Genomic DNA, 24,702 nt, shown 5'->3' on the forward strand with positions numbered 1-24,702 from the left:
AAAGCAAATCAATGACTATGTCCCAAAGGTGGAGACACTTAACCCCTTTGTGCCCACAGGCCTGCCAGTCTTCTCTCATTAATACAGACAGGGACATGACCCTGGCAGAGTAACCCCCTGTGGCAGAGCTCACCTGCCCTGTAGCCTGAACCCCAGGAGCTCACACTCACCTGCAAGGCTGTCCTGCCGAATCTATTGGGGGTATCCACATTCGGCGCCCTCCGCAGCAGGTCCTGTAGCTGCTCCAGGTCCCCCCGGGCAGCAGCCGTTGAAATCAGGTCCGCAAGAGGGTCTGCCATGCTGGGCTGGGGTCCTGGGCACGGCTCCGGGGCAGGGCAGCGGGTTATTGGGGCATGGCATGAGCAGGCTGACAGCCGGGTATCTGAGCTAATAGGGGGATCGTAGTAAATACTCGTAAAAAAGTTGGTGCCAGGACCCGCCCCCGGGCACACGTGATGAGCAGATATTCCTGCAGCCTCCCCTCTCCTTGCTGTATCCCTCCTCTCCAATGCCCTCCTTACATATACTCCTTCCAGCAGCCCATCTCCTCTGATCCATCCTTCATAGTCCCCTCTACTAATGATCTGCAGCCTCTTCTCCTTCATCCTCCACTGTAATTGCCTCTCCTTTACAGCCTCCTCTCCAATATGCTCCCTCCAACAGCTCATCCCCCCTGATCCATGCATAGTTCCCTCTCCTGATATATCTGCATCCTCCTCTCCTGCTCTGTCCTTCATCCTCCACCGTAATACCCAGCCTCCATCAGCCTCCCTCCCTGCATGTAGCTCATAACTTCTCGAACAGCCTCTAACTTTCTCCTTTTCATTTTTTTTTCCTTTCATTCACTAATAACCTGGTTCCCTCCAATTCCGATGTCCCTACAACTCCCCAATCGCTAATGCCTCCGATTGAAAACTATAATATTCCCCTCATTTCGTTGGAATTGCCTGGAACGACCATCTCACTTCCAGGATTTTTGTTTCTGTTGGTGGTGAGCTCTGCTGTGTTGGGCTATGGGAAAAGATGGGCTGCGGCTGCCAGCTGGATTTTTGAAAGATCATTAGAGCAGTGCCCAGTGCCCACTACTGACGGGCTGTAGACAACCCAGAGGAGTGGATGAAGCCTCCATAAAGTGGTTTGAAGACGGTCAGCTGTACACAGCTATTACATAAAAGTCCCCTGAAGAGTGGATCCTACAGCCTCTAGTAATGTGTACGATACATGCTCCAGAAATGTGTATATCAGAGCCTCCTCTAATGTGTATGGTACAGCCTCCAGTAATGGGTATGATGCAACCTCCTTCAAATTCTACGGTACAGCCTCTAGTAATGGGTTTGATGCAGCCTCCAGTAATGTGTATGGTACAGCCTCCAGTTATGTGTACATCACATCCTCCTTTAATGTGTATGGCACAGCCTCCAGTAATGAGTATGATGCAGCCTCCAGTAATGTGTATGGTACAGCCTCCAGTTATGTGTACATCACATCCTCCTTTAATATGTATGGCACAACCTCCAGTTAGGAGTATGATGCAGCCTCCAGTAATGTGTATGGCACAGCCTCCAGTTATGAGTATGATGCAGCCTCCAGTTATGAGTATGATGCAGCCTCCAGTAATGTGTATGGCACAGCCTCCAGTAATGGGAATGATGCAGCCCCCAGTAATGGGTACGATAAAATCTCCTTTAATGTGTATGGTACAACCTCCAGTAAAGGGTATAATGGAGCCTCCAGTAATGGGTATGATGCAGCCTCCAGTAATGGGTATGATGAAGCCTCCAGTAATGGGTATGATGAAGCCTCCAGTAATGGGTATGGTAGAGCCTCCAGGAATGGGTATGATGCAGCCTCCAGTAATGGGTATGATGCAGCCTCCAGTAATGGGTATGGTACAGCCTCCAGTAATGGGTATGATGAAGCCTCCAGTAATGGGTATGGTACAGCCTCCAGTAATGGGTATGATGCAGCCTCCAGTAATGGGTATGATAAAGCCTCCAGTAATGGGTATGGTACAGCCTCCAGTAATGGGTATGATGCAGCCTCCAGTAATGGGTATGGTACAGCCTCCATTAATGGGTATGGTACAGCCTCCAGTAATAGGTATGATGCAGCCTCCAGTAATGGGTATGGTACAGCCTCCAGTAATGGGTATGGTACAGCCTCCAGTAATGGGTATGGTACAGCCTCCAGTAATGGGTATGGTACAGCCTCCAGTAATGGGTATGGTACAGCCTCCAGTAATGGGTATGATGCAGCCTCCAGTAATGGGTATGGTACAGCCTCCAGTAATAGGTATGATGCAGCCTCCAGTAATGTGTATATCACAGCCTTCTACAATGTGTATGATGCAGCCTCAAGGAGGGGTCCAGAAAGTATAGAAAACATTGTTGGCTGCAGACTCCCCATCGATGTAGCCTCCACAGAACAATACTGTATATGCATAGTATAATGTATAGCCTTCAGGAGCATTCAAGATACAGCCAGCAGAACTGTAAGTAGACAGCCTCCACAACAGTAAGTAGTCTCCAGAACCGATCTCCACTATAAGCAGTATGTCCTGCAACCCTCAGCCTCTCCTTGTCATACCTTTTACTGCACAGCCTTTCCAATACATGAGCAGTGCGGTCATCACCTGCTGTCTCTCCCCCTCCTCTCACTGCACTCCCTCCATCACTGCATCTCAGCACTCTCCTACCCCCCCCCCCCCCCCACCACCACCACCACTTGTGTCACTCACTGCAGTGCACACCATGCCACTATCTGTCCCACTCGTGTAATTACAGTCTCATCCTCTCACCTGTCAGTATTTCCCCACCCTACTTCCATTGTCACTACATGTCCCTGTACATCCCAACTCTCCCTATTGTCGAAGTCTCCCAATTACACCAGGATTATTCTCTACCCACTGATTTCTTGTCTCCGCCTCCTGTCATTGCATTTTATCACTGATAACACCTGTTCTTCCCCTCCTGTCACTGCACTCTCCCCTCATGCCACATCCCCTCTCCTGTCACTGTATACTCCTCTCCCCACATGCCATATCTCCTCTCCCCTTCTCACACTGCAATCTCCCATCAATTGTGTCACTGCACTCCCTCCCCCCCACTCCCTCTCCTGTCACTGCACTCTTTCTCCCCCACTCCCTCTAATGTCATTTCAATCTCTCTACCCCCATTTACACCCCTGTCTCTGCACTACCCCCCATACCACGTCCCCTCTCCCGCACCTCCATTCCCTCTGCCATAACTGCACATTTCTCCTTACCCAATTACCTCTACTGTCACTGCACTCTCCCCCATCCTCTTTCCTGTCACTGAACTCTCCATACCACATTTGCTCTCCCCTCATACCCTATCGTGACGCTGCAGCACCCACATTCCTCTCCTGTCACTGCACCCCCCCCCCCCCCAATCACTGTCCTGTCACTGCACATCCCCATCCATACTACATCCCCCCTCCTGTTCTTGCACCCCTCTAATCCCCTCTCCTGTCACTGCACATATTCCACCCATACCACAACCCCCTCCTGTTACTGCACCCCTCTAATCCCCTCTCCTGTCACTGCACATCTTCCACCCATACCACAACCCCCCTCCTGTCACCGCATACCCCCCTTTCCCCTCGCTCTCCCGTGTCAGTGCAGTGTATACGCTGCAGATGGTTCTCCCAGCAGATGTCAGTCAGTCTCTGTACATACCATACCTGAGCCCTGCATGCAGCTGTCAGTGATCCGCGTTGCTGGGGCTGCACTCTTCGTGCCGACATCGTCCTGACACTTCTCCCCGGACTTTTCCTACGACTCACGGTGCCCCCATCCCTGCCTCCATGTCTGACACCTACCCTCTGCCCCCATCTCTGACACCCACCATACCCCCCCTCTCTCACATCCCACCCTCTGCCCCCATCTCTGACACCTACCCTCTACCCCCCATCTCTGACACCTACCCTCTGCCTCCATGTCTGACACCTACCCTCTACCCCCATCTCTGACACCTACCCTCTGTCCCCATGTCTGACACCTACCCTCTGCCCCCATCTCTGACACCCACCATACCCCACCCCCCCCACCCCTGCTCCCATCCCTGACACCCCACATACTCCACAACATCCACCATTTCTGCAGCAGACGGGCTTCTCCGGTTACTGACAGCTCCCCAACTTACTTGTGTCTCTCCCCTTGTCACACACACTCCTCTCCCCCGCCCGGCGCCCTCCCCCCTCCTCCATCTCTCTCGCTGCCGGTTTCTCCTCTTCAGCTTTTTTTGAATAGAAAATAAAAAGAGCGCTCATGCATGGCCACGCCCACCTCGGGGGCTCTCCCAGGGCACGCCCACCTCAACGGCACAAATTTAAGGAAGACCGTGGCAGATAGCGTCAGACAGAATACACCCCGGCTCTGAGACACCTAATCCCCGGACACAGCAACGTGACCCTGCTGGCCGTGCCGCCCGCAGCCTGCTGCACCCGCAGGAGACCCTGCTGCTGTCGCTGTGTATCAGGCTGGATGCAGCTGTGCAGTGCGGGCCCGACAGGGTTAATCAGCCTGTTACATAAGAGCCGGGCGGCTGTGTCCGTGAGCCGGAGCCACACTGCACTGTGCTAGCTGCGGCCGCAGGGACCCGGGGGCGGCCGGCCGGCCGGCGCCGGGGACACGTTACACTGTATCAGCGGCAGCTGCAGTCAGTTTGTCAGTTGATACAATGTAACAAGTCAGGTTTCAGCCGCTGACTGTTGTCCCAGCTCCGCCCCCTGCTGTACAGAGCGCGTCACTGCACCTGCTGCTGTCACTGATACTCCCCTCTGCACACACACCTGCAAATGGCGGCAAATACAAATGGAGTGGCCAGAAGCCTGCAATAACATTATTACTACAGTACAGCATACTTGCCTACCTGACCCTCTCCATGAGGGAGAAAATACTCTGTTCCTGGACTTTCCTGGTAATGTATGATTGCCATCACCTGTGGTGAGATAGGTAATTGATAAGAAAGGTGTTTCACCACAGGTGATGGCAATCATACATTACCAGGAAAGTCCAGGAACAGAGTATTTTCTCCCTCATGGAGAGGGTCAGGTAGGCAAGTATGAAGTGAATACTACAATATTATGTCAGATGCTGTTAGAGGTGTTATGTCTATACTGATCTCGCATGTCCACTAAAACCTAACATCCACTATAAAAGTAAGACAAACAGAAATCCCCAGTGTGTTGTGTGTCAACAGACACAGAGGGGCACATTTATCTGTTCCTGGGGTTTTGACATGATAATTATAATTTCTCTGACGTCCTAGTGGATGCTGGGAACTCCGTAAGGACCATGGGGAATAGCAGCTCCGCAGGAGACTGGGCACAAAAGTAAAGCTTTAGGACTACCTGGTGTGCACTGGCTCCTCCCCCTATGACCCTCCTCCAAGCCTCAGTTAGATTTTTGTGCCCGACCGAGCAGGGTGCAATCTAGGGGGCTCTCCTGAGCTTCTTAGAAAAAGTTAGTTTTAGGTTTCTTATTTTCAGTGAGACCTGCTGGCAACAAGCTCACTGCATCGAGGGACTAAGGGGAGAAGAAGCGAACCTGCCTGCTTGCAGCCAGCTTGGGCTTCTTAGGCTACTGGACACCATTAGCTCCAGAGGGACCGAACACAGGCCAAGCCTCGGAGTCCGGTCCCAGAGCCGCGCCGCCGGCCCCCTTACAGAGCCAGAAGCAAGAAGAGGTCCGGAAAATCGGCGGCAGAAGACATCAGTCTTCAACAAGGTAGAGCACAGCACTGCAGCTGTGCGCCATTGCTCCTCAGGCACACTTCACACTCCGGTCACTGAGGGTGCAGGGCGCTAGGGGGGGGGGGCGCCCTGAGCAGCAATAAAAACACCTTGGCTGGCGAAAATACATCACATATAACCCCCAGGGCTATATGGATGTATTTTAACCCCTGCCAGAATACAGCAAAACGCGGGAGAAAAGTCAGCCGAGAAGGGGGCGGAGCCTATCTCCTCAGCACACTGGCGCCATTTTCCCTCACAGCTCCGCTGGAAGGACGTCTCCCTGACTCTCCCCTGCAGTCCTGCACTACAGAAAAGGGTAAAAAAGAGAGGGGGGCACTAATTGGCGCAGTTTGATAATATCAGCAGCTATAAGGGGAAAACACATTATATAGTGGTATCCCTATATATATATAGCGCTCTGGTGTGTGCTGGCATACTCTCCCTCTGTCTCCCCAAAGGGCTAGTGGGGTCCTGTCCTCTATCAGAGCATTCCCTGTGTGTGTGCTGTGTGTCGGTACGATTGTGTCGACATATTTGAGGAGGAAAATGATGTGGAGGCGGAGCAATTGCCTGTAATAGAGATGTCACCCCCTAGGGAGTCGACACCTGAGTGGATGGGCTTATGGAAGGACTTACGTGACAGTGTCAGCTCTTTACAAAAGACGGTTGATGACATGAGGCAGCCGGCTACTCAGCTTGTGCCTGTCCAGGCGTCTCAAAGGCCATCAGGGGCTCTAAAACGCCCGTTACCTCAGATGGCAGACACAGATGCCGACACGGATACTGACTCCAGTGTCGACGATGAAGAGACGAATGTGACTTCCAGTAGGGCCACACGTTACACGATTGAGGCAATGAAAAATGTTTTACATATTTCTGATAATACAAGTACCACTAAAGAGGGTATTATGTTTGGTGAGAAAAAACTGCCTGTAGTTTTTCCTGCATCTGAGGAATTAAATGAAGTGTGTGATGAAGCGTGGGTTTCCCCCGATAAAAAACTGATAATTCCTAAAAGGTTATTGGCATCATACCCTTTCCCGCCAGAGGATAGGGCACGTTGGGAAACACCCCCTAGGGTGGATAAAGCGCTCACACGCTTGTCTAAACAGGTGGCACTACCCTCTCCTGAGACGGCCGCCCTTAAGGAACATGCTGACAGAAAGCAGGAGAATATACTAAAATGTATATAGACTCACACGGGAGTTATACTGCGACCAGCAATCGCCTCAGCCTGGATGTGCAGAGGTCGGATTCCCTGACGGACAATATTGATACCCTAGACAGGGACAGTGTATTACTGACTATAGAGCATTTGAAAGATGCATTTCTATATATGCGTGATGCACAGAGGGATATCTGCCGACTGGCATCAAGAGTAAGTGCGCTGTCCATTTCTGCCAGAAGAGGGTTATGGACGCGGCAGTGGTCAGGTGATGCGGATTCCAAAAGGCATATGGAAGTATTGCCTTATAAAGGGGAGGAGTTATTTGGGGTAGGTCTATCAGACCTGGTAGCCACGGCAACTGCTGGGAAATCCACATTTTTACCCCAGGTAGCCTCTCAACATAAGAAGACGCCGTATTATCAGGCGCAATCCTTTCGGCCCCATAAGGGCAAGCGAGCAAAAGGCTCCTCATTTCTGCCCCGTGGCAGGGGGAGAGGAAAAAGGCTGCAGCAAACAGCCAGTTCCCAGGAACAGAAGCCCTCTCCCGCCTCTGCCAAGTCCTCAGCATGACGCTGGGGCTTTACAAGCGGACTCAGGCACGGTGGGGGCCCGTCTCAAGAATTTCAGCGCGCAGTGGGCTCACTCACAAGTGGACCCCTGGATCCTTCAGGTGGTATCTCAGGGGTACAAATTGGAATTCGAGACGTCTCCCCCTCGCCGTTTCCTAAAGTCTGCTTTACCGACGTCTCCCTCCGACAGGGAGGCGGTATTGGAAGCCATTCACAAGCTGTATTCCCAGCAGGTGATAATCAAGGTACCCCTCCTGCAACAGGGAAAGGGGTATTATTCCACGCTGTTTGTGGTACCGAAGCCGGACGGCTCGGTGAGACCTATTTTAAATCTAAAATCCTTGAACACTTACATACAGAGGTTCAAATTCAAGATGGAGTCACTCAGAGCGGTGCTTGCGAACCTGGAAGAAGGGGATTATATGGTGTCTCTGGACATCAAGGATGCTTACCTCCATGTCCCAATTTACCCTTCTCACCAAGGGTACCTCAGGTTTGTGGTACAGAACTGTCACTATCAGTTTCAGACGCTGCCGTTTGGATTGTCCACGGCACCCCGGGTCTTTACCAAAGTAATGGCCGAAATGATGATACTCCTTCGAAGGAAGGGAGTTTTAGTTATCCCTTACTTGGACGATCTCCTGATAAGGGCAAGATCCAGGGAACAGTTGGAAGTCGGGGTAGCACTATCTCAGGTAGTGTTGCGGCAGCACGGTTGGATTCTCAATATTCCAAAATCGCAGCTGATCCCGACGACGCGTCTTCTATTCCTAGGGATGATCCTGGACACAGTCCAGAAAAAGGTGTTTCTCCCGGAGGAGAAAGCCAGGGAGTTATCCGAGCTAGTCAGAAACCTCCTAAAACCAGGCCAAGTCTCAGTGCATCAATGCACAAGGGTCCTGGAAAAAATGGTGGCTTCCTACGAAGCAATCCTATTCGGCAGCTTCCACGCAAGAACTTTCCAGTGGGACCTGCTGGACAAATGGTCCGGATCGCATCTTCAGATGCATCAGCGGATAACCCTGTCACCAAAGACAAGGGTGTCTCTCCTGTGGTGGTTACAGAGTGCTCATCTTCTAGAGGGCCGCAGATTCGGCATTCAGGACTGGGTCCTGGTGACCACGGATGCCAGCCTGCGAGGCTGGGGAGCAGTCACACAGGGAAGGAATTTCCAGGGCTTGTGGTCAAGCCTGGAGACATCACTTCACATAAATATCCTGGAGCTAAGGGCCATTTACAATGCTCTAAGCCTAGCAAGACCGCTGCTTCAAGGTCAGCCGGTGCTGATCCAGTCGGACAACATCACGGCAGTCGCCCACGTAAACAGACAGGGCGGCACAAGAAGCAGGAGGGCAATGGCAGAAGCTGCAAGGATTCTTCGCTTGGCGGAAAATCATGTGATAGCACTGTCAGCAGTGTTCATTCCGGGAGTGGACAACTGGGAAGCAGACTTCCTCAGCAGGCACGACCTCCACCAGGGAGAGTGGGGACTTCACCCAGAAGTCTTCCACATGATTGTGAACCGTTGGGAAAAACCAAAGGTGGACATGATGGCGTCCCGCCTCAACAAAAAACTGGACAGGTATTGCGCCAGGTCAAGGGACCCTCAAGCAATAGCTGTGGACGCTCTGGTAACACCGTGGGTGTACCAGTCGGTGTATGTGTTCCCTCCTCTGCCTCTCATACCCAAGGTACTGAGAATTATAAGACGGAGAGGAGTAAGAACTATACTCGTGGCTCCGGATTGGCCAAGAAGGACTTGGTACCCGGAACTTCAAGAGATGCTCACAGAGGACCCGTGGCCTCTACCTCTAAGAAGGGACCTGCTCCAGCAAGGACCTTGTCTGTTCCAAGACTAACCGCGGCTGCGTTTGACGGCATGGCGGTTGAACGCCGGATCCTGAAGGAAAAAGGCATTCCAGATGAAGTCATCCCTACTTTGATTAAAGCCAGAAAGGATGTAACCGCAAAGCATTATCATCGCATTTGGCGTAAATATGTTGCGTGGTGCGAGGCCAGGAAGGCCCCTACAGAGGAATTTCAACTGGGTCGATTCCTGCATTTCCTGCAAACAGGAGTGTCTATGGGCCTAAAATTGGGGTCCATTAAGGTTCAAATTTCGGCCCTGTCGATTTTCTTCCAGAAAGAACTGGCTTCAGTTCCTGAAGTTCAGACGTTTGTCAAGGGGGTACTGCATATACAGCCTCCTTTTGTGCCTCCAGTGGCACCTTGGGATCTCAATGTAGTTTTGGGGTTCCTAAAATCACATTGGTTTGAACCACTCACCACTGTGGACTTAAAATATCTCACATGGAAAGTGGTAATGCTGTTGGCCTTGGCTTCGGCCAGGCGTGTGTCAGAATTGGCGGCTTTATCCTATAAAAGCCCTTACCTGATTTTTCATACGGACAGGGCAGAATTGAGGACTCGTCCTCAATTTCTCCCTAAGGTGGTTTCAGCGTTTCACCTGAACCAGCCTATTGTGGTACCTGCGGCTACTAGGGACTTGGAGGACTCCAAGTTGCTGGACGTAGTCAGGGCCCTGAAAATATATGTTTCTCTAACGTCCTAAGTGGATGCTGGGGACTCCGTAAGGACCATGGGGAATAGCGGCTCCGCAGGAGACTGGGCACATCTAAAGAAATCTTTAGGACTATCTGGTGTGCACTGGCTCCTCCCCCTATGACCCTCCTCCAAGCCTCGGTTAGATCTCTGTGCCCGAACGAGAAGGGTGCACACTAGGGGCTCTCCTGAGCTTCTTAGTGAAAGTTTTAGTTTAGGTTTATTATTTTCAGTGAGACCTGCTGGCAACAGGCTCACTGCATCGAGGGACTAAGGGGAGAAGAAGCGAACTCACCTGCGTGCAGAGTGGATTGGGCTTCTTAGGCTACTGGACATTAGCTCCAGAGGGACGATCACAGGCCCAGCCATGGATGGGTCCCAGAGCCGCGCCGCCGGCCCCCTTACAGAGCCAGAAGACAGAAGAGGTCCGGAAAATCGGCGGCAGAAGACATCCTGTCTTCACCAAGGTAGCGCACAGCACTGCAGCTGTGCGCCATTGCTCCTCAGCACACTTCACACTTCGGTCACTGAGGGTGCAGGGCGCTAGGGGGGGGCGCCCTGAGCAGCAACAAAAACACCTTGGCTGGCGAAAATACATCACATATAGCCCCCAGGGCTATATGGATGAATTTTAACCCCTGCCAGAATCCATAAAAAAGCAGGAGAAAAGTCCGCGAAAAAGGGGCGGAGCCTATCTCCTCAGCACACTGGCGCCATTTTCCCTCACAGCTCAGTTGGAGGGAAGCTCCCCTGGCTCTCCCCTGCAGTCACTACACTACAGAAAGGGTTAAAAAAAGAGAGGGGGGCACTAATTAGGCGCAGTATTAACAATACAGCAGCTATAAGGGGAAAAACACTTATATAAGGTTATCCCTGTATATATATAGCGCTTTGGTGTGTGCTGGCAAACTCTCCCTCTGTCTCCCCAAAGGGCTAGTGGGGTCCTGTCCTCTATCAGAGCATTCCCTGTGTGTGTGCTGTATGTCGGTACGTTTGTGTCGACATGTATGAGGAGAAAAATGATGTGGAGACGGAGCAGATTGCCTGTAATAGTGATGTCACCCCCTAGGGGGTCGACACCTGAGTGGATGAACTGTTGGAAGGAATTACGTGACAGTGTCAGCTCTGTATAAAAGACAGTGGTTGACATGAGACAGCCGGCTACTCAGCTTGTGCCTGTCCAGACGTCTCATAGGCCGTCAGGGGCTCTAAAGCGCCCGTTACCTCAGATGGCAGATATAGACGCCGACACGGATACTGACTCCAGTGTCGACGGTGAAGAGACAAATGTGACTTCCAGTAGGGCCACACGTTACATGATTGAGGCAATGAAAAATGTTTTACACATTTCTGATAATACGCGTACCACCAAAAAGGGGTATTATGTTCGGTGAGGAAAAACTACCTGTAGTTTTCCTGAATCTGAGAAATTAAATGAGGTGTGTGATGATGCGTGGTTTTCCCCCGATAACAACTGATAATTTCTAAAATGTTATTGGCATTATATCCTTTCCCGCCAGAGGTTAGGGTGCGTTGGGAAACCCCCCCTAGGGTGGATAAAGCGCTCACACGCTTGTAAGGGCTCTACCCTCTCCTGAGATGGCCGCCCTTAAGGATCCTGCTCATAGAAAGCAGGAGGGTATCCTAAAATGTATTTACACACATACTGGTGTTATACTGCGACCAGCAATCGCCTCAGCCTGGATGTGCAGTGCTGGGTTGGCGTGGTCGGATTCCCTGACTGAAAATATTGATACCCTAGATAGGGACAGTATATTTTTGCCTATAGAGCATTTAAAAGATGCATTTCTATATATGCGTGATGCACAGCGGAATATTTGCCGACTGGCATCAAGTCTAAGTGCGTTGTCCATTTCTACCAGTAGAGGGTTATGGACACGTCAGTGGTCAGGTGATGCGTATTCCAAACGGCATTTGGAAGTATTGCCTTAATAAGGGGAGGAGTTATTTGGGGTCGGTCTTTCAGACCTGGTGGCCACGGCAACAGCTGGGAAATCCACGTTTGTACCCCAGGTCGCCTCTCAACATGAGAAGACGCCGTATTATCAGGCGCAGTCTTTTCGTGGACAAGCGGGCAAAATGTTCCTCATTTCTGCCCCGTGACAGAGGGAGAGGAAAAAGGCTGCAGAAATCAGCCAGTTCCCAGGAACAGAAACCCTCTCCCGCCTCTGCCAAGCCCTCAGTATGACGCTGGGGCTTTACAAGCAGAATCAGGCACGGTGGGGGGCCCGTCTCAATGAATTTCAGCGCGCAGTGGGCTCACTCGCAAGTAGACCCCTGGATACTTCAGGTGATATCTCAGGGGTACAAATTAGAATTCGAGACGTCTCCCCCTCGCCGTTTTCCTAAAGTCGGCTTTACCGATGTCTCCTTCTGACAGGGAGACAGTTTTGGAAGCCATTCACAAGCTGTATTCCCAGCAGGTGATAATCAAGGTACCCCTCCTGCAACAGGGAACGGGGTATTATTCCACACTGTTGTGGTACCGAAGCCGGACGGCTCGGTGAGACCGATTCTAAATCTAAAATCTTTGAACACTTACATACAGAGGTTCAAATTCAAGATTGAGTCACTCAGAGCAGTGATTGCGAACCTGGAAGAAGGGGACTACATGATGTCTCGGGACATCAAGGATGCTTACCTTCATGTCAAAATTTACCCTTCTCACCAAGGGTACCTCAGGTTTATGGTACAGAACTGTCACTATCAGTTCAGACGCTGCCGTATGGATGGTCCACGGCACCCCGGGTCTTTACCAAGGTAATGGCCGAAATGATGATATTCCTTCGAAGGAAGGGAATTTTAGTTATCCCTTACTTGGACGATTCCCTGATAAGGGTAAGATCCAGGGAACAGTTGGAGGTCGGTGTAGCACTATCTCAGGTAGTGTTGCGGCAGCACGATTGGATTCTCAATATTCCAAAATCGCAGCTGGTTCCGACGACTTGTCTTCTGTTCCTAGGGATGATCCTGGACACAGTCCAGAAAAAGGTGTTTCTCCCGGAGGGGAAAGACAGGGAGTTATCCGAGCTAGTCAGGAACCTCCTAAAACCGAGCCAAGTCTCAGTGCATCAATGCACAAGGGTTCTGGGTAAAATGGTGGCTTCCTACGAAGCAATCCCATTCGGCAGATTCCACGCAAGAACTTTCCAGTGGGACCTGCTGGACAAATGGTCCGGGTCGCATCTTCAGATGCATCAGCGGATAACCCTGTCACCAAGGACAAGGGTGTCCCTCCTGTGGTGGTTGCAGAGTGCTCATCTTCTAGAGGGCCGCAGATTCGGCATTCAGGACTGGGTCCTGGTGACCACGGATGCCAGCCTGCGAGGCTGGGGAGCAGTCACACAGGGAAGGAATATCCAGGGCTTATGGTCAAGCCTGGAGACATCACTTCACATAAATATCCTGAAGCTAAGGGACATTTACAATGCTCTAAGCTTAGCAAGACCTCTGCTTCAAGGTCAGCCGGTGTTGATCCAGTCGGACAACATCACGGCAGTCACCCACGTAAACAGACAGGGTGGCACAAGAAGCAGGAGGGCAATGGCAGAAGCTGCAAGGATTCTTCGCTGGGCGGAAAATCATGTGATAGCACTGTCAGCAGTATTCATTCCGGGAGTGGACAACTGGGAAGCAGACTTCCTCAGCACGACCTCCACCCGGGAGAGTGGGGACTTCAACCAGAAGTCTTCCACATGATTATAAACCGTTGGGAAAAACTCGACAGGTATTGCGCCAGGTCAAGGGACCCTCAGGCAATAGCTGTAGACGCTCTGGTAACACCGTGGGTGTACCAGTCAGTGTATGTGTTCCCTCCTCTGCCTCTCATACCCAAGGTACTGAGATTGATAAGATGGAGAGGAGTAAGCACTATATTCGTGGCTCCGGATTGGCCAAGAAGGACTTGGTAACCGGAACTTCAAGAGATGCTCACGGAGGATCCGTGGCCTCTACCTCTAAGAAGGGACCTGCTCCAACAAGGACCCTGTCTGTTCCAAGACTTACCGCGGCTGCGTTTGACGGCATGGCAGTTGAACGCCGGATCCTGAAGGAAAAAAGGCATTCCGGATGAAGTCATCCCTATCCTGATCAAAGCCAGGAAGGATGTAACCGCAAAACATTATCACCGCATTCGGCGAAAATATGTTGCGTGGTGCGAGGCCATTAAGGCCCGACGGAGGAAATTCAACTGGGTCGATTCCTACATTTCCTGCAAACAGGAGTGTCTATGGGCCTGAAATTGGGGTCCATTAAGGTTCAAATTTCGGCCCTGTCAATTTTCTTCCAAAAAGAACTAGCTTCAGTCCCTGAAGTTCAGACGTTTGTAAAAGGGGTACTGCATATACAGCCTCCTTTTGTGCCTCCAGTGGCACTTTGGGATCTCAATGTAGTTTTTTGGGTTCCAAAAGTCACATTGGTTTGAACCACTTAAATCTGTGGAGTTAAAATATCTCACATGGAAAGTGGTCATGCTGTTGGCCCTGGCCTGGGCCAGGCGCGTGTCAGAATTGGCGGCTTTATCCTGTAAAAGCCCTTATCTGATTTTCCTTTCGGACAGGGCGGAATTGAGGACTCGTCCTCAGTTTCTCCCTAAGGTGGTTTCAGCGTTTCACCTGAACCAACCTATTGTGGTGCCTGCGGCTACTAGGGACTTGGAGGACTCCAAGTTGCTAGACGTTGTCAGGGCTCTGAAAATATATGTTTCCAGGACGGCTGGAGTCAGAAAATCTGACTCGCTGTTTATCCTGTATGCACCCAACAAGCTGGGTGCTTCTGCTTCTAAGCAGACTATTGCTCGTTGGATTTGTAGTACAATTCAGCTTGCACATTCTGTGGCAGGCCTGCCACAGCCAAAAATCTGTAAATGCCCACTCCACAAGGAAGGTGGGCTCATCTTGGGCGGCTGCCCGAGGGGTCTCGGCTTTACAACTTTGCCGAGCAGCTACTTGGTCAGGAGCAAATACGTTTGTAAAATTCTACAAAATTGATACCCTGGCTGAGGAGGACCTGGAGTTCTCTCAATTGGCGCTGCAGAGTCATCCGCACTCTCCCGCCCGTTTGGGAGCTTTGGTATAATCCCCATGGTCCTTACGGAGTCCCCAGCATCCACTTAGGACGTTAGAGAAAATAAGAATTTACTTACCGATAATTCTATTTCTCGTAGTCCGTAGTGGATGCTGGGCGCCCATCCCAAGTGCGGATTGTCTGCAATACTGGTACATAGTTATTGTTACCAAAAAATCGGGTTATTGCTGTAGTGAGCCATCTTTTCTAGAGGCTCCTCTGTTATCATGCTGTTAACTGGATTCAGATCACAAGTTGTACGGTGTGATTGGTGTGGCTGGTATGAGTCTTACCCGGGATTCAAAATCCTTCCTTATTGTGTACGCTCGTCCGGGCACAGTATCCTAACTGAGGCTTGGAGGAGGGTCATAGGGGGAGGAGCCAGTGCACACCAGATAGTCCTAAAGCTTTCTTTAGATGTGCCCAGTCTCCTGCGGAGCCGCTATTCCCCATGGTCCTTACGGAGTCCCCAGCATCCACTACGGACTACGAGAAATAGAATTATCGGTAAGTAAATTCTTATTTTCCAGGACGGCTGGAGTCAGAAAATCTGACTCGCTGTTTATCCTGTATGCACCCAACAAGCTGGGTGCTCCTGCTTCTAAGCAGACTATTGCTCGTTGGATTTGTAGTACAATTCAGCTTGCACATTCTGTGGCAGGCCTGCCACAGCCAAAATCTGTAAAAGCCCATTCCACAAGGAAGGTGGGCTCATCTTGGGCGGCTGCCCGAGGGGTCTCGGCTTTACAACTTTGCCGAGCAGCTACTTGGTCAGGGGCAAACACGTTTGCTAAATTCTACAAATTTGATACCCTGGCTGAGGAGGACCCGGAGTTCTCTCATTTGGTGCTGCAGAGTCATCCGCACTCTCCCGCCCGTTTGGGAGCTTTGGTATAATCCCCATGGTCCTTACGGAGTTCCCAGCATCCACTAGGACGTCAGAGAAAATAAGAATTTACTTACCGATAATTCTATTTCTCGTAGTCCGTAGTGGATGCTGGGCGCCCATCCCAAGTGCGGATTGTCTGCAATACTTGTACATAGTTATTGTTAACTAAATCGGGTTATTGTTGTTGTGAGCCATCTATTCAGAGGCTCCTCTATTATCATGCTGTTAACTGGGTTCATATCACAAGTTGTACGGTGTGATTGGTGTGGCTGGTATGAGTCTTACCCGGGATTCATGAATCCTTCCTTATTGTGTACGCTCGTCCGGGCACAGTATCCTAACTGAGGCTTGGAGGAGGGTCATAGGGGGAGGAGCCAGTGCACACCAGGTAGTCCTAAAGCTTTACTTTTGTGCCCAGTCTCCTGCGGAGCCGCTATTCCCCATGGTCCTTACGGAGTTCCCAGCATCCACTACGGACTACGAGAAATAGAATTATCGGTAAGTAAATTCTTATTTTCTTATTGGTGTCATTCGCAGCAATAAGCAATTACTGAGGATGCTCCGACCTGATGTGAAGGGTGTGTGTCTGGGGCGTCTAAAAGGCTATACGGCAGCGCTGAATTTGAAATTCTGGCTACAGGGTGCCTTTCTAGGTGTCGCCAACAGAGCCATGTGTTCTGTACAGTGCCACAGGTTGCAATCCCCCCCCCCCCTCCTATGCTCTGTGTGGTGCCACAAGTTGCACACCCCGAACTGCCGCCCTACGCTTTGTGCTGTGCCACATGTAAACCCCTAGCTGCCGCCTTGCACTCTGTGTGGTGGCACAGGTTGTACATCCGTAACTAGCTGCTGCCCTGTGCTGTGGCACAGGTTGTACACCCCTAGCTGCCGCCCTGTGCTGTGGCACAGGTTGTACACCCCTAGCTGCCGCCCTGTGCTCTGTGCTGTGCCACAAGTTGTACACCCCCATGTACCGCCCTGTGCTCTGCGATGCTGCAGGTTGCACGCCCCGAGCAGCCGTCTTGCGCTCTGTGTGGTGCCACAGGTTGCACACCCCTAGCTGCTGCCCTGCTCTCAATGCGGTGGCACAGGTTACACACCCCTAGCTGCCGCCATGCGCTCCGTGTGGTGGCACAGGTTGCACACCCCTAGCTAGCACACAAATGTATCAGGTTGCCTATCATTGGGCTAGAGCAGGCATTCCCAACCACGGCCCTCAAGGCACACTAAAGGGCCCTACTCACTGGCCGACCCGCCGCCGAGCTGCCCGACGGCGGATACGGCCGACGAGCGACCCGGCGGCGGGGGGGCAGTGATGGGGGGAGTGAAGTTTCTTCACTCCCCCCGTCACGCGGCTGCATTGAAGTGCAGGCAAATATGGACGAGATCGTCCATATTGGCCTGCATGCACAGCCGACGGGAGACCAGTGATGAACGAGCGCGGGGCCGCGCATCGTTCATCACTGGAGTCTCCACACTGAAAGATATGAACGAGTTCTCGTTCATTTATGAACGAGATCGTTCATATCTTTCCAAAAATCGGCCAGTGTGTAGGGCCTATACAGTCCTGGTATTAGTGATATCCAGGCTTGAACACAGGTGACTTAATTAGTAGCTCAGTTATTTTGATTTAACCATCTGTGCTGCAGCCTGGATATCATTAAAACCTGCACTGTTGGTGTGCCTTGAGGACCGTGGTTGGGAATGCCTGGGCTAGAGGATCAAAATACAGGTATTATAACTTTATGCAGTAACCACATCTTTAAAAAAAAATCAGCAAGCATTACCATTTATTTTTACATATGAGGGAGTGCAAGAAGTTTCCGGATGTGCAGTGCAGAGGTCAAGTAGACACAATCTGACTGATTGTGAACTGTAATCTCTGACTAAAGTTCTTGTGAAATGTCAATGCATAGAACCGTATATAAGTCAGCATGTTCACTTCCTTCACAAACTCGTTATGGATCTCGACTGAGGCCACTGGAGAGCCATGATCTTCTACGACTGCAAGAGTGGTCTGCAAAAGCAGGAGAGTATTGACTGACTGCGACCTGGTTTTGGGAAGGAAGCCCTGTCCCAAACAACTGTATTTGAGTGGTTTGCAGAATTTCGGTGTGGGAGACAGTCACTGGAAGACAACAAGTGATGCGACAGACCTTTGTCCACCGTCACTGAGGACAACGTTGCTGCCATGCTGACTGACCATGTTTGAGGTGGATGCCAGGGTGATCATGGCCCAGTTAGAGATGGAGATAGGCATCTCATTGGGATCCATCCGCTTGATTCTCCACGGAAAGCTTGGCTTGAGCAAGGTTTCTGCACGCTGGGTGACCCATCAGCTGAGAGAGCAGAAGGAGGCTCGGATGACTTGGTGTCGCAACCTGCTTTTCAAGTTTGATGACAGTCACTCAGACTCTGTGGGAGATGATCAGTGATGATGATTCCTGGATCTACACTTTCGACCCCGAGACCAAACGACAGTCAGCCCAGTGGACCACAGTTGGAGGTGCGCCGCCACAGAAGTTTTGATGTGAGCACAGCGTGGCCAAGCAGATGGTGGCTTTTATTGTGGCCAAGAATTGTCATGTAGATACTGTACCACTCGTGTAGCAGTGCACCGTCACTGGGGACTGGTACGCCAACCAATGCCTGCTGCAAGTGCTGGCATTGGAGCTGTCCAAGAACTCACCCTTCTACATCATGACAATGCACCTGCCCACAAGTCCAAAAAAGTGGTGAATTTTCAGGCCCATGACCGCATCCATGAGCTGGGTCATCCACCGTACTGTCCAGACCTGGCCCTCAATGACTTCTTTGTGTTCCCACAAATCAAGTGCAAGATGCATGGGATTCGTTTTGAGTCATCGGACGCTGCAGTGAAGACCTTGATCCAGCATGTAGAAGACATACCTCCTGCTTGACCTGGTCAACCAAGTGGTTTGAGCGCATGCAACTTTGCATAGACTCCTCTGGTGAACACATAAAAAAATAGGATTTTAATTACCTACTGGTAAATCCTTTTCTCGTAGTCCGTAGAGGATGCTGGGGTCCACATTAGTACCATGAGGTATAGACGGGTCCACTAGGCGCCATTGGTACTTTAAGAGTTTGAGAGTGTGGGCTGGCTCCTCCCTCTATGCCCCGCCTACCAGACTCAGTCTAGAAACTGTGCCCGAGGAGACGGACAACTTCGAGAGAAGGATTATACACAGATAGTGGCGAGATTCACACCAGCTCACACACAAGGCAAACCAAGCTAACTAGATTGAAACATCAGCAACGGCTGAACAGGGGGGGTAATTCCAAGTTGATCGCAGCAGGACATTTTTTAGCAGTTGGGCAAAACCATGTGCACTGCAGGGGAGGCAGATATAACATTTGCAGAGAGAGTTAGATTTGGGTGGGTTATTTTGTTTCTGTGCAGGGTAAATACTGGCTGCTTTATTTTTACACTGCAATTAAGATTGCAGATTGAACACACCACACCCAAATCTAACTCTCTCTGCACATGTTATATCTGCCTCCCCTGCAGTGCACATGGTTTTGCCCAACTGCTAAAAAATTTCCTGCTGCGATCAACTTGGAATTACCCCCAGGGTTACTTACCATGCAACAAAACAGTACTTACCAAGAACTAAGCAGTACTGAACTAAAGAACAACTGCAGGATCACAAAGCACTGGGCGTGCGCCTAAAATCCTCTACGGATTATGAGAAAAGGATTTACCGGTAGGTAATTAGAATTCTATTTTCTCTTACATCCTAGAGGATGCTGGGGTCCACATTAGTACCATGGGGATGTACCAAAGCTCCCAGAATGGGAGGGAGAGCGCGGAGGCTCCTGTAGAACCAATTGACCAAACTCTAGGTCCTCAGAGGCCAAAGTATCGAACCTGTAGAACTTTGCGAACGTGTTCAACCCCGACCAAGTAGCTGCTCGGCAGAGTTGTAAAGCCGAGACACCCCGGGCAGCCGCCCAGGAAGAACCCACCCTACAAGTAGAGTGGGCCTTAACAGACGTAGGACACGGCAAGCCTGCCATAGAATACGCATGCTGGATAGTGAACCTGATCCAGCGAGAGATCGTCCGCTTAGAAGCAGGACACCCAATTTTCTTGGGATCATACATGACAAATAGAGAGTCCGATTTTCTGTGACGAGCAGTCCTCCGCACATAGATTTCAGAGCCCTTACAACATCTAAGGACTTTGATGAAATTGAGGAGTCAGTTGCAACTGGCACCACAGTAGGTTGGTTGATATGAAATGCCGACACAGCCTTCGGAAGAAACTGCTGATGTGTCCGAAGCTCAGCTCTATCTTCATGGAAGATCAAGCATGGTGTCAAAGTCAGAAAAATATCACTATGCACACTGCCATATTTGCACCTCATACATGTCCGCGCTGCGCATGCGGGCGCTCTCCCGTGCGTGCGCATACCCGCTGTTACGTGCACCCGCAGGCGCACTGTATGCGCATTTACGGTAGAGTTTCTGTGTGCCCAGCGTGCGACTCAATCGTTACATAATTCAACCATATAATGTATTTTATAAGTTAATATTCCCCTGAGTCCAACAGGTATCAGTGGGTCTCAAATGGCTCTTTGACCTTAGAGATCCCCCAAACAATAGTTTGCATGTTGTGAGGGCTTCACATCTTCATATGCATAGCTAAAGCACAGGAATAGTAATTGAAGATTAATTGTATTCCGAATCAGTATCTTTCCCGCAGACAGAGTACAATAGCCTTTAATTACACTGAGCTTTGAGACTCAATGAGGAGGGCCAACACCTGTGTTTACGAAATGGGGCTGGATTTGTATACAGAAGAATGATTGCTGAGATGTCATTGTCTCAACTGAGAGTGGACAGTGGGATAGTATTCGCCAAACAATAGCTTCCCACAAGACAGGAATGTGTTGGTCATCACCCATTGTTTTGCATAACCAAGGCCACTGATGCAGCTGGCTCACATGCTGTGAGGGACACACACACACATCTTGTTGTTGACACACCCCCACAGCTGGAATGAGGGTATGATATACCCACTGGAGATCACAGGGCTCACTCACTTACTCACACAGCTACCTGACACACAGCAAGCATGGCTGGATCATCACCAGGCTCCTTACGAAAGGCTAAGTACCATAATCTCAATATCTCATGGCTGATTGGCATAGAGTAGTTTTAAATGTGTGTTTTGTGGTGGGGTAGTTGTGGAATGATGGGTAAGCATAGAGTGGTTGGTTTGGAGAAACAAATGGCTTGGGGATGGTGAGGCTTGCGCAGCTGTGTGATTGTAACTTGTTTGTGCTGAATACTCTGTGAAGTCTGTGATGAAGTGGAACATTAGACAACCTGTAGCATAGCATTTGTGGTATTTGTTTGCCTATGGAGATTTAATAAGATGGTTCTAGGAAGTTGGATTGAAATTGTGAAAGGTGATTTAGATTGTTTGGAATTGTAAAATCAGAACATATGCATTGTTTTGAGGCTTGGACATTTTGGAATAAAATGGAGTCTTGTGTTTTCTGCTATGTGATTGTGGTGTAGTAGAGAGTGCCATGTGTTTGGACCTGCAAATCTAAAATGGCTGCTGCCGGGTATTTTCCCCTCCCCCTTTCAGCCATGTGGTGTAGTCTTTGGAATCAAGTGGAGTTTTCCCAAAATGGAGTCTAGCTTCTGCCCCATGCGGCATTGTAGGGACAATTGTGTTGCTGGGTGTTGTGTATATAGGGACAGGCAGCATGGGTAAGCTCAAGTACTTTCTAAACAAAGATTCTCAGCATTGACTGACTGCGCAGCGATTGTTCCTCACATGTGTAAGTGTTTCTCCGCAATCCTATTAATCTTCTTGTTACTCTGAGCCAATCTCTCTCAATCTCTCTCTCTCTCTCCTTCTCTTTCTCTCTTATTTTCCCTTAAATAGTAATTGTATTGTATTGTATTTCCTGTGTAGTTATCTAATTAGGTAGTCTATGTTATATTGTAGTGTATGACTTGTATTGTGTTAAATTCTTTTGCAAGTATATCATTCATAATATATATTTAGGCGTTGGACCCTGAGCACGGTATCTGTGTATTTCTTATAGTATTAAGTAATCTCAGAGCGTCAGTGACGCTCGAACAGCTTTAAAGGTAATAAGGTTATACTGTGTTGCATCTACACTCTCCCACTACACAGAGGTTTACAGTATAAGTACATTCCTTAAGGTATAGTTAAGGGAGTACCCTTGCGGTACTTTTTACGCCAATTGCGTACTGTGTTCTTTAACCTTTAACGTGTTTTTAATAGGACAAATATTATAGACATTGTTAATTGGGGAGCTCCTCCGGTCTTCACATATCTGCACTAGGTAACTTCAGCAGACATTATCGGTCAGCAAAGAGTGGTAGGTAGTATCCCTCGTTAAACCGTTTGGAGGTCGGGGATACTGCAGTGCTGACCAGATAAGCGCCTGCTTCACTTGGTAAGGAGTGCTGAGGGAATTCGGGAACTGGAAGGTAAGAACAGTACGTTATTGTCTTTGTAAATCTGGTTTTTATTTCTATTTGGTGCCAACTGCACACGCAGATTGGATGGTTTGTCTGTTTAAATAGGTTTAAAATTATTTTTAATCGCTCTGCATAGCGTGATAACTAAAAGGGGCTGGCATGATGATTTTTCTTTGTGACAAAAGGTCTGTCCCCCATTTTGTGTAAACCTCATGGATGGGGGAGGAGCAGCGGCCATTTTGGGAAGGTCAAATTTTTTTCCCCCTAAAATGGCTGATTTTCAAGAAATAATCAGCCATCCACTGTCAAAAAGAAATCATCATTTAATGAGTTTTTTTTCAATGCATTTGTTTAGTCCATATCATAGTCAATCATAAGTAGTTCAGATACAGTTTAATAACAGTTAATAATAAATTAAATATTTGATTTAAGAACGATACACAGATAAAACAAAGTTGTTGTTGTTGTTTTTTTTTTTTTTTTCTTTTGGTTTCCTTACCACCCTACTCTGCTTGGTGCAGGATGGCCATTGAAATGCAGATGAACCTGTGTGACTGGTTAGGTTCCCTAGCAGTGTTGAAATAAATCGCCTTTTACAGAGTTACTGTAGTTAAAAAGCAATTCATATGCAAATTAGAAGCACTGAATAAGGTCTAAATGTCTATATGTCTGTGCTTACATCAATGTATGTTATTAGATTAAATTTAGAATTGCATTTTCATCTGTGTACTTTCACATATCTCACCTTCCTGTTTGCCATTTGCATTGATAAACGTGCTAAAAGAGATTTGCCGCTATTTTATAGTTTAAGAGTAAAGGTAACATAGTTAAAGTATAGACAAACACACAGTTTTTGCCTGGGAGATAAGGCGAAGTCAGTGTGGTGTGCGGTAGATGATCAAGGATCATCTACATTGATAAACATATAAATTGTGTTACGGTGGATCTTTATTTTGCGTACACGTGTCTCTGAGACTGAGATTTGTGCACGCAAACCAAAGGCCGACGCACGCAGCGTAAATTACGCAACGGAGCGTCTGGGTACGCCCACGTAACTCAAAACACAAGTTTTTCTCCTCTCCTCTCAACGCGATAAGTAGCGCCACGCGGTAAATAACGCCAGGCGATAAATCGCACAAATCTAGTTTAACATTCCAAATTTAAATTAACAGATCCTTCTCCTAATTGGTAACACATCTGGTCTAAAGAAAAATTTCTGCGCAGAAATAGAAATAGAAACAAAAGTGTATATGCGGTGAGTGAGTGTTTGTTTTTACAATTTTTAAGGTTGAACCACAAGAAAAGTCGAGTACTCGTGAGGTACATGCGTGTAAGTGACGTACATGGTGGCTAGGGAGGCATCCCTGGTTAAATATACAATTTGAGCATTAGAGTGTAACAGACCAGGAGGTCATACTGTAACAGACCAGGAGGTCATAACAGACCAGCAGGTTCAGGTACAGCAGACAAGGAAGTCCGCTATACAGTCCACAGGCACAACACCAAGAAAGGGTTGGTGCAACACCCATATAGGCCATATAAGCTCTGGCTGAAGGAATTCGCAGCCGAAATTTTTCGATTCCGTTGGTCGCTCAGTACATAAGATTAGTTGCTTGTGCACTAAACGATTGTACCGCACGTAATTGTGTACATTAGTTAGTAATCTGACCTAGTACCATTAGAGTAAAGGGGTCACAAACGCTATTTGTACATTCTAACGTGATTTGTGTAAAAAAATTTTATTTTAAGGGAAGTTCGCTGCTCACTCAGGAACTATCCAGCAACCAATAGTTACTGGAAAGAGTAAGTGTTCTTCGGATCACCCTCACAGGTTCCAGTAAATAGAGGTTCAGGTCGCAGGGGCCCTAGGTCGAGTACGCCAGCACCATATCGGTGTGATCAGGTCGTATTGGTCGGCGTGGGCGAGTGAGTGGGGTACTCGGTAAACCGCCACCGTCAGCCTATTTTGAACATTTTGGTTTGCGTAAGGGTTGGCTGAATAAAGCAACACTTTCGAACTATGGGGGCCACTTGTTCAGGTAGGGGGCGATCAACCTCGGTTCGGGTTGATTCAGTGAACCGACCAATTGGGTCGGCAAGGTATGTAATGTGTGAGAAATACGGAAGTCACACAGAAAGTTTATGTGATGAATGGGAGAGAATGACTAGACATGACGGGG

At 49.3% G+C, this 24,702-nt stretch overlaps 1 protein-coding gene across 2 annotated transcripts in view; it reads right to left on the reverse strand.

Moving 5' to 3' along the window:
- Positions 1–4,618, reverse strand: part of CDKN2C (cyclin dependent kinase inhibitor 2C) — an 8,826-nt gene extending 4,208 nt beyond the window's left edge. Inside the window, exons 1-2 of one of the 2 annotated variants that reach the window (XM_063939561.1) lie at positions 4,164–4,618; positions 171–387 (exon numbers count right to left, since the gene is read on the reverse strand). In XM_063939561.1, coding sequence (XP_063795631.1) covers positions 171–299 — 129 coding nt within the window. In that variant the 5' untranslated portion in view covers positions 300–387; positions 4,164–4,618. Of the gene's footprint in view, positions 1–170; positions 951–4,163 lie in introns of those variants that run through there. The other variant, XM_063939560.1, reaches the window with a different exon arrangement.
- Positions 4,619–24,702: the final 20,084 nt, after the last annotated feature.

This window comes from Pseudophryne corroboree, chromosome 9 (assembly GCF_028390025.1).
Source record: "Pseudophryne corroboree isolate aPseCor3 chromosome 9, aPseCor3.hap2, whole genome shotgun sequence".
Lineage (NCBI taxonomy): Eukaryota > Metazoa > Chordata > Amphibia > Anura > Myobatrachidae > Pseudophryne > Pseudophryne corroboree.